This window comes from Triticum dicoccoides, chromosome 4A, assembly GCF_002162155.2.
Source record: "Triticum dicoccoides isolate Atlit2015 ecotype Zavitan chromosome 4A, WEW_v2.0, whole genome shotgun sequence".
NCBI lineage: Eukaryota > Viridiplantae > Streptophyta > Magnoliopsida > Poales > Poaceae > Triticum > Triticum dicoccoides.
Genome location: NC_041386.1, coordinates 25,154,215 through 25,167,089, shown reverse-complemented (window position 1 = coordinate 25,167,089; position 12,875 = coordinate 25,154,215). Strand labels below are relative to the sequence as shown.

The following is a 12,875-nucleotide window of genomic DNA, read 5'->3' as shown; positions in this document are numbered from 1 at the left end:
AAGAAAGAAAAAATATGTTATTGGTTGTGGGCGCCCGGTAGGCGTGGACCTTTGCCCCATTTAGGCCTTCTTTGGTTTGTAGGAATTTCATAGGAATTCTAAAGGACATGATTCTTATAAGATTTTTTCCTTTAGAGCCATTTGGTTCATGGGAATGGATTCCTATTTCTACATAGGATTGGTTCCTATCCTTCACATTTTATAGAAAAATAAAAATGAGCCTAGACTCAATGAAAAAATTCCTTTGATGTGAACTAAATGACATCTCGTTTCCTATTCCTACTCATAGGATTTGAGTTACATGTCATCTCATTTTCTATAAATTTCTTATTCCTATGATAATCCTATCGTATGGGCCTTATTATTCGACGCTCAGGGGGCGCTCGGCATTAACCGCCTGAGAACCAATTAAAAAAAATTAACCGCCTGAGACCGCGTGCGCGTAAATCTTAAGCAGCGCTCCGCTTACATGCCAAGCTAAAAAAACACCTCACGCAGCACAATATAATCGATCCCCTCCCAAATCGGGAGCAAACCCGGAAAAACGCGAACCGACTCTAGCTGAAGCAGCTCTCATCGCCATCGATCCTTCCCGATCTGCTCCGATGGCCGACGCCGGCGCCGCCAAGCCCGAGCCGGAGAAGAAGTCCTGGGCCGACGTCGAGGAGGAGGAGGAGGCCAAGGCCAAGGCGGAGGCGGAGGCCGAGCTCGCCGCCGCCGCCTCCTCCGCCTCCTCCTCCTCCGCCCCCATCGAGCCGGCGGTGGAGGCGCAGGCGAAGCAGATCGAGGCGCTCTCGCTCTCCGTGCCGGACGACGACGGCGGCGGCCCCGAGGGCCCGCCCCTGCTCGACGACTCCGACGACTCCCAAATCCAGGCCGTACGCGCCTCTCCGCTCCGCTCTGCTCCCCGCCGCCGCCGCCTCTCGATGTCGGCCGGCTGCTGATTCGGTGCTTTGCTTCTCCAGGTGACCTCGGGCGGCACGGTGTACGAGTCGGCCACGACCTTCGAGGACGTGAAGCTCACCCCCGAGCTGCTCAAGGGGCTGTACGACGAGATGGGGTTCAGCCGCCCCAGCAAGATCCAGGCCATCACGCTCCCCATGATCCTCACGCCGCCCCACAGGGACCTCGTCGCGCAGGCGCACAACGGCTCCGGCAAGACCACCTGCTTCGTCCTCGGCATGCTCAGCCGCGTCGACCCCAACCGCAAGGTCCCCCAGGCCATCTGCATCTGCCCCACCAGGGAGCTCGCGCAGCAGGTACATCTCTTGGCTTGATCCTCTCCACTACCACGCTCTGCAAATGTGCTCTCATCTGGTTATTAGATATAATAACAAACTGCAGTATGAAGCTTGATTCTGCTAGTTTTATACCCTGTAATGTACTGTACTGATTTTGATTGGTTGGTCTGTGCAGAATAAATCTGTGCTCATGAGGATGGGCAAGTTTACCGGCATCACCTGTGCCTGTGCAATCCCGTCGTCTCAGAAAGAGTATATGCCCATCAGCAAAATGGCTCCGGTGACCGATCAGGTGGTGATTGGCACTTCTGGGACGCTCACCAAGTGGATCACCCATAAGAAGCTTGCGACTAGGGAGATCAAGATTCTTGTGTTCGACGAGGCAGATCATATGCTTGCTGAGGTACAGCTTAGTTCTCTTGTCATCGATCTATTTGTGTCCTTGATGCGCCCAGTGTTTTAAGGGTGACTTACTGTTCGTTTAGTGTAAGACACATGCTAACAGTGAAGCGAGAAGGATAATAAGGTCCATACTCATTACACCCAGTGTTTTCCGGGCGACTTACTGTAGTTTAGTGTAAGACACATGCTAATAGTGAAGGGAGAAGGATGTTAGGTCCATACTCATTACAGGTGTTATTTCTCAGCTGCAAACAATAATGGCATTGACGGCAATATTCATTCGAGCCTTCATGTCCTTGTAAGAAATAGAGCAGATGTTTCTTAGCAGCAAACAATGAGGGTGTTTTGAGGTTAAGTCCCTTAGACCTTCCCCTTCATAGCCATGAGATGTACGCCGATAACTATCCGCAAGAGCAAAGAAGCAAAGCAGTGGCACTTACTTGCTAGACTTGCCACTAACTTGCTTCCTCTGTGGTAGGTAACTTTCTTGTGGCTTAGTTGAAATTGAAATTGAAATAACCTTTAGTCTAGTATGAGTCAGTGAATTAGACTATGAAAGAATGCGGCCTGTATAGTTTGTACTCCTGATATCCTAGTGGGCATTAAGGGGTGTCATCATGGTGCGGTCGTGTTATGTTAGGTGTGATGACCAAAAACTCTTGGTTTCTGTTTGGTCTGAGTGGATAAAAATAACAGAAAAAGGCATCTGTTTTCCAAGGACATAAATCATTATGGAGTACCCACAGTAGAAATATTCATATAACTGGAACCAAATTTGAGGCGCTCAAAATTCCGACGTTGCGGGCTCTCATGTAAACTAGTTGCTTTTGTGATTGAATGAGTCCAGTTTCTTATCCTGTTGAATGCTTCTTGCAGGAGGGCTTTAAAACTGATTCTTTAAGGATCATGAAGGATATACAAAATAGTGCTGGTGGCTGTCAGGTAACCCTTTTTTAGTGAACTGACTACTTTTGACTGTGGCAGTAGAATCACACACAACAGCTTGCACCTTGGTTACATTTCAAAATCAGATGTGAGTATTTTGAATGTTGGGACTTGGTAGGCTATTAAGGGAGACAACCTGTTCCTATGCTTTGTATGTGCTCATGTGCTGCTTGTTGAACTTGTCATCAATTGCTAATGATAGGTAGAGGCTTTGGAAAAGAGTCATTTTCTTTATGCAGTGGGTTGTGTTCAATTTGTATGTTTTTTTATTGTGATATTCATTTTCTTTATTTTTTGGAAGGCTGCATGTTCATGCGTGGGGCATCTCCGAAGTTGATAATTTTAGGAATAGAAAGAATCATATACTATTGTATGTTCTATGTAATTAGTTAATTGCACATTTGGGCACTCCTATTATCATAATCTTATAGCCAATCAGCTGCTGTTATTGCCCTAGTTTTTTCAAGTTCATCCATTGATGGTGTTGATATACTTTCAGTCCTCAACTAGCCTTGTCCATGTGGTGGATAATCTTTTGTAATGCTTGTAACTGTCGGTGTAATTCCATGGCTGTGCCATTCAACTAGCCTTGGCTATATAATTTCTAAATTCTTGGTTAGATGTGATTGTTTCTGTTTCTATATGGTGCCTCTTTTACTCTCTTTATTTGCGGAGGTCCTCTTTTACTTATTTTAATTCTATTTATAACAGGTGCTTCTCTTCTCTGCGACCTTCAACGAGAAAGTGAAGGAATTTGTTACAAGGGTCATTAAGGACGGAAACCAAATATTTGTGAAGAAGGAAGATCTTACTTTGGAAAAAGTAAAGCAATATAAAGTCCGAGTCCCTGATGAGGCGGCCAAAATAGAGGTTATAAGGGACAAGATCTTTGAGTTTGGGCAAAAGGTTGGACAGGTTATCATCTTTGTGAGAACAAGAAATAGTACTAAGAATGTACATAATGCTTTGACAAAAGAGGACTATGTGTGCTCCTCAATTCAAGGATCCCTTGACCAAGCAGAGAGGGAAAAAGTAATTCAGGAATTCAAAGATGGATACACCAAGGTTCTTATATCAACTGATGTTCTTGCTCGTGGGTTTGACCAAGCACAGGTACTATGCGCGCTGTGCTATTTTGAGTTTTTGACACACCAGTATAAATTTTCCTACTAACATTCTAACTTTGAAAGGTTAACCTGGTCATCAACTACGATATGCCAATCAAGTATAATACGAGAGATGAACCTGATTATGAGGTGTACCTGCACAGAATTGGCAGAGCTGGACGCTTTGGCCGAAAAGGTAAATTTGTCTAGCAGTCTATGTACATACACCATTGTAAGCATATTTTGTCAACGCTGTGACAGACATTAATGGTGTTGATAGGAATTAAATGGCTTGGGGTTAATGGCAGATTGAACCTGTTATCAGTGATAAGCAAACACGCTACATTTAGTCAATCCTAATGCCTGTTTGTCCTAGCCTAAGATTGAATTTGTCGGCAGAACCAGTCTTCTGTGAGTAGGATTTTGCAATAGGATTTTTAGCATCCTTTATTAGGATAAGATAGAACTGATGTGACCATTGTTTGTTGATTATCGGCCTCATGTTGTTTGTTCCATTTAATTTTTTCTTAAGAAGTTGTGATCTCCTATTTCTTGAGACAGTCAATTGATTTCCTTTGATTGTGTTCATGATTTATCAGTTTGAAACATACATTTTGTTATGCCAGTTTATCAGCTAATCTGTGTTGAGTAGAGTGCTTATCTTGTGGCCTAACTGAATTTTTGGTGGTGACAGGAGCTGTGTTCAACCTGCTATGTGGTCAAACTGATGAAGTTGTGATGACAAAGATCGAGGACTACTTCCAGCACAAAGTGCCTGAGGTCCCCAACTGGAAAAGCGAGGACAATTTTGAGACTGCTCTCAAGGATGCGGGTTTACTTGAGTAAACATTCTCAGAAATAGGTGGCGCTTACCGCGATTATGTTGCCACCAGCGCTTGGTTCTTTTGTACCAGATGATTGTGTCTGGAGTTATGTGGATTATGTTGAGCTGATACAGTGAATTCTATGAGGGAGTGTCCAACTTTATGCTTGTTATTTTCCAAAGCATAACTTCCTTTGAGGTTTTCAAGTCTTCTTCACACGTGACCATGTAATCTACTGCATGTGTATGTTAGTTACGAGATGGGCAAGTAATCTACTGCATGTGCACATATTGATCGCAATGGGTAGTTACAAGATTCATCCCCATGTGAGAATGTACATGATTTCTTGTGTAACTCTGTTGGCACGCAAGAAAAAAGCAGTTACAAGTTGTCGTGCTCGATGACCTGTGCCCCCCTCCACTCCTCGCCGGGGCCGACGACGACGGGCACGAGGATGGACGCCGGCCCGGTGCAGAGGAAGTAGTCGTTGCCGAACTTCTCGTACAGTCCTCCCGGGCTGCTCAGGTACAGGTCCTCGAACCCCATCCTCACCAGCCTGAACCCCAGCCCGCTAGACTGCACCACAGTCCAAATATTATCAGTGAGCAAAGCGATCGATGAATGATTATCATACAGTACATTGCATGCATCCCAAGAAACGAACGAACCTGGTCGATGGTGGTGAACTTGGAGGGCGCGGTGCTGTAGATGCGCTTCTTCCTCTCCTCCGGCGGCGCCGCGTACACCCTGCTCACCTTCTTCTTGAGGATGGTGTAGAGGTTCTCCTCCACGGTCCAGGCGCCCTGCCGGGGCTCCTCCCCGCCGCCGCCGCCGAACCACCCGGACTCCTCCCGCTTCATGGCCTCGGCGGGGGTGAGCAGCGCGAACCCGGCCGCCGGCGGCGGGTGGGAGCAGTAGGGGCACCCCCGGAGGCCCTCCACGGCCGTGCCCCGACGCTTGTCGAACTTGATGTGGCTCAGCACGGCGCCCGTCAGCTCCACCGGCTTGGCCCCGTTGTTCTTGACGATCACCGCCGTCGCCATGCTCAGCGGGTACAGCGTCACCACGTACGACACCTCCAGCTTGGCCCCGCCGACGCCGCACCCGAGCTCCACCTGCACCGCGTCGTACGAGTCCGAGTCCACGTCCGCCACCGACCACTCCGACGCGCCGAGCAGCGATGACGACGAGGAGGCCTCGTTGAGCACCAGCCCGACGCCGCCCTTGACCGCGCCGGCGGCGGCCACGGTGTGGAGCAGCTCCCGGCAGCCGTCCCCGCCCTCCCAGGACACCTTGGGCCGGTACGACGTGACCAGCCCGTCGTTGAGCCGCAGCTGCAGCGAGCTGCCGTTGCGCACGCTCAGCTCCGCCGTGGGCGCGCCCGTGGCGTCCGTCCCGAACCGGAGGCCCTTCCGGCCGAACGTCTCCTCCAGCTGCGACGTCTGCGTGGCGGCGGGCACCGTCGACGCGACGCCCGAGGCTGCCCTCGCGGCCACGGTGGCCGGCCTGGGGGAGGCCGGGAGGTGGAGGGGGAGGAAGGAGGCGGCGGCCATCGGAGCGGAGCGCTGGAGTGATAGCTAGCGGAGAAGGGGAAGGTGCTAGCCTAGCTTCCTTCCCCTTGAGACTCGAGGCCGATTGGGTGTCACCGCAGCCTCATATCCAGCGGCTTGAGGATAGGTGGTTTCTCCTTGTCCTTGTGCTCTCTTTGCTAGGTATTCCCTCCGTTCCAAATTACTCCCTCCGTCCCAAAATTCTTGTCTTACATTTTTCTAGATACGGATGTATCTAATACTAAAATGTGACTTGATACATCTGTATTTGGACAAATCTAAGACAAGAATTTTGGGACGGAGGGAGTACTTGTTTTGGAAATAGATGTATCTAGAACTAAAATACGTCTAGATACATCCATTTCTGCGACAAGTAATTCTAAATGGAGGGAGTAGATAGGAACAGCTCGATACCGGAATGAGCATCAGAAAAGAACTACATGATCTTCGTTTTTTGCAATTCAAAAACATGTATGTAGTGTGTTTCAGTTTTTGTTCAGGAACCCTGAAGCCGATGCTGAACTGATAAATGTTGGCATGGATAGGAATTTACTTGTAGGAAGGAACGGTTCTCAGATGGAGTGTCTGCTGAATAAGTTGTCATGCACTAGTACTTCAATTTACACAATGTTATACGGAGAAGGCAAAAAAAATACACACTGTTATACAGATGCAGGTGCGGAGTAGTAATAATCTATAGATATGTTCTAAAACTGTAGTTGTCGTACAAGTCAGGATGGCCGAGTGGTCTAAGGCGCCAGACTCAAGTTCTGGTCCTCTAACGAGGGCGTGGGTTCAAACCCCACTTCTGACAATTTCTTTTTTATTTTTTTTCTTGCTTAAATTTACTTGTCAACGAGTTTGTTCTACATTTACATCACTTTCCTGACAAAATTTTCTCTTTCGCTCTTTTTTAACTTCTCATTTAGCTTCGAAATTTATAGCCCCGACTGCGATTTATCGGCACGTCGCTCTTCCCTACACTCGACATGTCACCACGGGGAGCCTAGTTGGCGAACAGGTGCAGATAAAGTTACAGTCACAGTAGTTGGCAACAAGCAATGCCGTCATGAGTTCAAAATTGCCGCACAGTATATTCACATCGTTGATTCAACCATGAATCCCTCAACAAGTGATGAGGACGGGGTTTGCAGAAATCTGCTTCAATCGAGTTTTTAATGCAAATGTTCCTGGACACACGTCCTCTCTCTGTTTCTCTCATGGATTCCGTGCTGTAATTTGACATATGTTTAATGTGTGCGAAATATCTAAAGAAAAACACCTTAACAAATCCATTCATTTGCCTGCCAACGATCCGGCCGGCCTCCAAATAGGTTCCAAGTATCAAATTCATGAACGGATCACCGGAGGTCCAGAGCAGAGCAGCATGATCGTGTCTACTTGTGAGCCATTGCCCTGGCGGTGGACACGTACTTGTCCTCCCTGGCGGCCAGCGCGGCGAGCAGCGCCTCCCTGTCACGCAGGCACCCCTTGACGGCCTCGTCCGCGACGTACTCCCTCGCCCACCGGCACAGCGCCGGGTGCTCGTCCTCGGCGAGCAGCGCCACCCCGGCCATCTCCTCGAACACCCCCAGCCAGCACGCGAGCCCGCTGGCGGCGACGTCGAGGAAGCCGACGTGGTCGCCGCCGAAGAACCGCCTCACTCGTCGTCGATGAAGCGGGTCGGCCGGCAGGAGAGCGGGGCCACGGGGGAAGGCCTCGTCGACGTACTCGACGATGACCAGCGGGGAGTCTTAATCCGGCAGCTCAAAGCTACCTACGGGGAGTCTTAATCCGGCAGCTTAACAAATACAGTAAGAAACAATTGTTAGGTAGCTGCTAGTAGTATGTGTTCAGTGAGCTACATTTTTTGTTGCTTCTTGTTTGGGATGCAATGGAATGATGGATTAGCCTCTCCAACCAAGCTTTAGATTTTCGAAGGGGTCAAAACAAGAGGGGAGGGAGGTATATATACCCTACACTTGTTACAAACCATGTGAGACAAGGTGCATATTACTCAAAGAATTTGATCAATAAAGAATTTTGAAGGTCCCAATTTCCCTGGGAAAATAAAAAATGAACCATGGGGTGGTGCTGTGACAAGTAGTGACACCACCATGACACACAGCAGCTGGTGATCGATCCAGGCTCATTCTTTTTAAGCCGACCTTGACACCTCTTTTGGATGCAAACCAGTGACCCACTGACAGAGACATTTATTCACATACCACTCACCAAGCAACCAAAAACAGGCATCGAAATTCTCAAGCAAGCATGTCAAGTGGGATAGCAGTGAGGCAACACAGCACTCAACCAAGCACCCCACTGCTTTTCCTTCCCCAAACGGAACCACAAGCAAAGCACAGATGCAACGGCCCCCAAAAGAAGCCACACCTTTTGCCAGCTTTGCCCTTGCCCGGTCAGCGTCGCACCATCTATCATCTATCTATCATCCATCTAGTGGAGTGGAGCACCCAAAAACGGAGGCCTCAGATACGAAACCAAAGCAAAGCAAGATTTCTGTTGTAATATAATCTTAATAAGACGCGAAAACAGCTCCAATCTAGAACCCACTTTCAGATCCACTCACCCAGCACTCGACACAAACACATAGTACTTACTCTAAACACCACCAAATACCGACCGAAAACAGACGCGACACAACCGCACCAGGCCACCGCCACTGGGTATGGCGGCCTGGCGACACTACCTTTGTCTTGCCACAGCTTCTCTTTTCTCTTCTTCTGGCGATTCCGATGATACCACTATAGGAGGAGTCTTTAGAGCTAAGCAAACTGAAATAGGGATGATAGTACGACGACGACAGAAGAAGAAAAAGGAGAGAGCTAGGGAAACCTAACTATCCGACCCGCTTTCCAGCCGCCACCTTTGATGATCAGTACCTTGGAACCCGCATGTCTCGCCTGGTTCGCCAGCACCGTCCGTTTGTTCTTCATGGCTAGCTGGGAGGATCGGGTAATGCGATCAAGCAGCTACTCCGGTCTTGACAGCACCGTTGGCGACAACAGGCTTCTTCTCGGTCGCCACAGGCTTCTTCTCGGCCGCTGCTGTTTGGGCCACCTTCGCCGCGTAGGTAACGGCCGGAGGAGCAGCGGTGGCAGCGGCTTTCTCTGCCGGAACCTTCGCATCCCCGTTAACACCATTCGCCACAGGCGACTTTGGCTTCCCATTGACGGCATCCTGCTGTTTCTCTCCATTGACACCGTTCGGTACAGATACCTTTGGCTTCCCGTTGGCGACTTCCTGTTGTTTCTCTCCAGCAACAGGGTTCGGAGCCCTGCTGTCCCACACCTACATACATGGTTAGACAATCAATTCAGAGTTGCTACAACAAGAACAGAACAGTAAAGGGCAGTAATGAGAAATGACGATTCGCTAGAGCCATATGTACCTGCTTTTGGATCTGCTGTTGTTTTATTCTCTTCTCCTGCATCAACTTCTGGCGGTTCTCATAGAAGGCAAAGTCTTCCAGAATAGAGGTCTTGCTGACATGCTCTTTGAATATCTTAAGCATCTGGATACCTTGCTCAAGGTTGATCTGAATTGTCGACAAAAAGGAGTAAACAGAGCAATTAAGGTACAGCCTAACTGGGAAATCAGAGAACCAAACAAAAACAAACATTCATCAACACTTACATCCTGTGTGTCACGGCTGTTTGTGACTGGCTTGCCCTCGTTGTTCTCAAGGACGATGTGCTTGAGAATGTTGTTGGGAACATCCTTGACAATGTGCCACTTGACAGAGAATGAACCATTCCACTTGTCTTGTTGCCAGTACTCTAGAGTTTTTTCAAAATCAACAGGACCAGTCATTTCAGCAACACCAACAAACTGTCCACTTGTATTCACCTGAAAGTTTGTAAGAAAGGGGATTCAATTAACCCAAGGAAATCAAACTCAACATTCCTAAAGCAGTAGCAACTGTGGAGAACGTCCTTACCGAGAAAAACAAGAATATAGGGCAGCTAGAGCCCTTTGCCTGAGCTTCTTGATAAGCAGCATCAAGCTTCTTGTTTCCATTGGTGGTACTTGCCCACACATTGTATTTTATACTCTTATGGATATCATCCTCGCTGTATGATTTGATGACAAAAAACTTTGCATCATCATACTGGACAGGGAAATCCTCTAGGTTGAACTGTGCCTTATCAGGTATGTCACTAGCATTCTTGTTTTCACTTGAAGGGAGGGTCTGCCCTTTCACAGCGATAGTAACAGTATGGCCAAATGCTTTCTGGTTCTTGAAACGACCAGACCTAGGACCTCTGTTGAGCTCAATTGTTCCATCCTGACTCTCATTGCCAAAACCATAATATCCGTTGCCACGGCCTCTGGGCCTGTTGTATCTGCTATCCATAGAAACACCCCACCGACCATATAACCTGGAATCATAGCCATTGCTTCCGTAGCCACTGCTTCCATAGCCGCTGCTTCCGTAGCCATTGCTTCCGTAGCCGCTGCTTCCATAGCCAGTGCTTCCGTAGCCAGTGCTTCCATAGCCAGTGTTTCCATACATAAGACCAGTTTTGACCGAATTTCCATACTGGTTGTAAGACTGGGTGCTCGAGTACATCCTGTTTGGGTATGTAGGAGTAGCTGACCCTGTTGTGGTCGTTGGTCTCCTGTTGCCCTGCATACATAACAATATACAGAGAACATATACTTCAGTATGCAAATTATATACAGCATAATCAAGGTAAAACTTCATAAGCAGGTCAAAACAATCAAATGTGCCTTCTATGCAAGAACCCCCACTATGTTTCAGAAGAAGAAAATTAATATCAAAGTTTATTGAGATCGCATCCTAACAAATACAGTAGCTTATAACTTCATTGCAAGGAAAATTATATACATCCCCATGCTACTGTCACTATGAAGCAGTGTAGTGCCTTAGCGTGACAGGAAACATGCATGAGCAGAAAATAGTGACCACTAAATGCCTTTGACCCACAATTGATAGAAATATTAACACAATTTCTCTGTACTCACCGTCTGCTGCGGTGTGGGGCTCTTGGTCTGATACCTTGCAGAAGAGCCATTGCTATTATACGCTGAAGACGGCGTGTAATTAGCTGTAGTTGGTCTTTGCTGTGCATTGGTATAGGCAGAACCATCATACCAAGCATAGTGTGCCCCTGTGGTGTCATACCCATAGGTTGAGTCCACGTAACCAGTAGAAGGGACTCCACCTAGCAAGGGTGCCCTATAGGTTCCATCAGGGGTCAGTGATGAATTCTGGTAGCTTGACCCAAGGGGAGCAGTTCCGCTGTTACTCTGAGCAGTACCATTAGGAGCAACATTTGTGGTTGTTTTGGCAGCATCTGCCTTGGCCGCTGCTGGCTTATTATCAGCATTGGCCGAAGGCTGCTGCTCACCTTGAGTGGTAGAAGAAACCGGGGTAGGAGGCTGATAATAAGCTGGATACTGGTAATGTTGTGCGGCAAACATCTGACCATCAACTGTTGGGACTGGGGAACTAGCTGGAGAGTACGCGCCATAAGGAGCATACCCATATCCATAAATATCTCCATATACTGCCTGTGAAATTCAAAGAACAATTAGCATGGTTAATTCTGATGTCCTTGGAAGTAACACAAATATGTAGGCACAACAGAATGAGATACAAGATGTTGACATTCTCAATACAAGATATTGTTAGTGGCAAACAAACAGCACGGACAATACTTTTGAATAACAATTGGGAGAAAATTCTGCACAGACCATAATAAGAAGCAGAAAATCCCATCAAAGGTACAAACCATACCAAAAGAATGGATAGCATTCCACTCATTACATATATCAACACAGACTTGGACATGATAGCTCCAGTAGACAATAATAGCAAAATTCCTGAACCTTTATGTACTAGGAATATGACTCATGGTGCAAATCCAGATAATCAACAAGACATGAAAGCTAAAAGATAATACCCCCTCTGGGATAACTTACTGGGGTAACCTCCACTCCATCTTGATTTACATATCTAGTATATTCATCCCACTCGCTCATGGTTCCGTCGTAACCTGGAAGACCCAATTCTGTTGTTAGCTTGCGAGTAAGTAGGCTGAAAAGAAGCAGCAAGCTAAATTAACAGAGGACAGATCGCCGGTCCCTCACCTCCATAGTAATATGCTGGCAGATAGAACATGTTGGGATCGGTAAAATCTTGAACCACCGGCGTGATGGACCGGTCCTGCGGGATCGACACGCTGAGCGGCTGGCTGGCCACAGGTCCCTGCTGAATCAACAGCAACACCAGAATTATCAGAATCACATGTCACCTGGAGCAAAGCCATGAACTTGCTTGCACAAATTGGAGAAGAACAAGGAATCTTTACTGTTCTATCCATACCTTGGGGGCACCAGCAAGCTCGGTTCCATCTGCCGCCGCCTTGGGCTGCGATTCCAGCGACATCTTCTGCAGCAGATCTGTGGCTTCTTTGCAGATCAAAATCGTCGAATTAAGGAGTCACAGGGTGTAAAAATAGATCCCAAACCTTGAAGGCTAAATCTCACCAAGCAAACAGGAGCAATCCTACGCTACTTAATTAAAAAATTGCTTCTTTTGGACCTGTGCAGGTCACAGCCAGCGTACGAATCCGGACTACAGTAAAAACGCATCGATCTGGATAAGTCAAGCAAGCGCGGCCGCAAGGACGGACAGGCGCACAGGGCGGATGGGGCCGGCCGGCCGGCCAGCCGCCGCGAAGCGTGCCCGGCCGAATCGAAAAACCAACCACGAAAACCTTGTCGGAAAGCAAAGGCAGCAAGTAAAGGATACGATCC

The 12,875-nt window shown here is 47.9% G+C and overlaps 3 protein-coding genes and 1 non-coding gene across 5 annotated transcripts; 2 read left to right on the top strand and 2 right to left on the bottom strand.

Moving 5' to 3' along the window:
• Positions 1–513: 513 nt before the first annotated feature.
• On the top strand, positions 514–4,724 carry LOC119284707 (DEAD-box ATP-dependent RNA helicase 38-like). Its single transcript, XM_037563865.1, has 7 exons — positions 514–878; positions 966–1,259; positions 1,417–1,644; positions 2,520–2,585; positions 3,300–3,701; positions 3,779–3,890; positions 4,389–4,724. Exons 1-7 carry the CDS (start codon positions 606–608, stop codon positions 4,538–4,540), a joined length of 1,527 nt encoding a protein of 508 aa, XP_037419762.1. The 5' UTR covers positions 514–605; the 3' UTR covers positions 4,541–4,724.
• Positions 4,725–4,780: 56 nt separating this feature from the next.
• LOC119284708 (photosynthetic NDH subunit of subcomplex B 2, chloroplastic-like) lies at positions 4,781–6,164 on the bottom strand. The gene is made up of 2 exons (XM_037563866.1): positions 5,187–6,164; positions 4,781–5,094 (listed from the first exon to the last, which is right to left on the bottom strand). The coding sequence occupies exons 1-2, from the start codon at positions 6,069–6,071 to the stop codon at positions 4,900–4,902; spliced, it is 1,080 nt and encodes a 359-aa protein (XP_037419763.1). The 5' UTR covers positions 6,072–6,164; the 3' UTR covers positions 4,781–4,899.
• A 634-nt stretch (positions 6,165–6,798) lies between these two features.
• TRNAL-CAA lies at positions 6,799–6,882 on the top strand. Its single transcript has one exon. It is a non-coding gene; the product is annotated as a tRNA-Leu (tRNA).
• A 1,684-nt stretch (positions 6,883–8,566) lies between these two features.
• On the bottom strand, positions 8,567–12,710 carry LOC119284706 (YTH domain-containing protein ECT4-like). Of its 2 annotated transcripts, none has more exons than XM_037563863.1 (8): positions 12,442–12,710; positions 12,207–12,327; positions 12,039–12,112; positions 11,079–11,627; positions 10,030–10,719; positions 9,726–9,938; positions 9,481–9,627; positions 8,567–9,380 (listed from the first exon to the last, which is right to left on the bottom strand). In XM_037563863.1, exons 1-8 carry the CDS (start codon positions 12,502–12,504, stop codon positions 9,054–9,056), a joined length of 2,184 nt encoding a protein of 727 aa, XP_037419760.1. In that variant the 5' UTR covers positions 12,505–12,710; the 3' UTR covers positions 8,567–9,053. The 2 variants fall into 2 exon arrangements, with proteins under 2 accessions (XP_037419760.1, XP_037419761.1); XM_037563864.1 differs by having other exon boundaries at positions 12,207–12,324; positions 12,442–12,709.
• Positions 12,711–12,875: the final 165 nt, after the last annotated feature.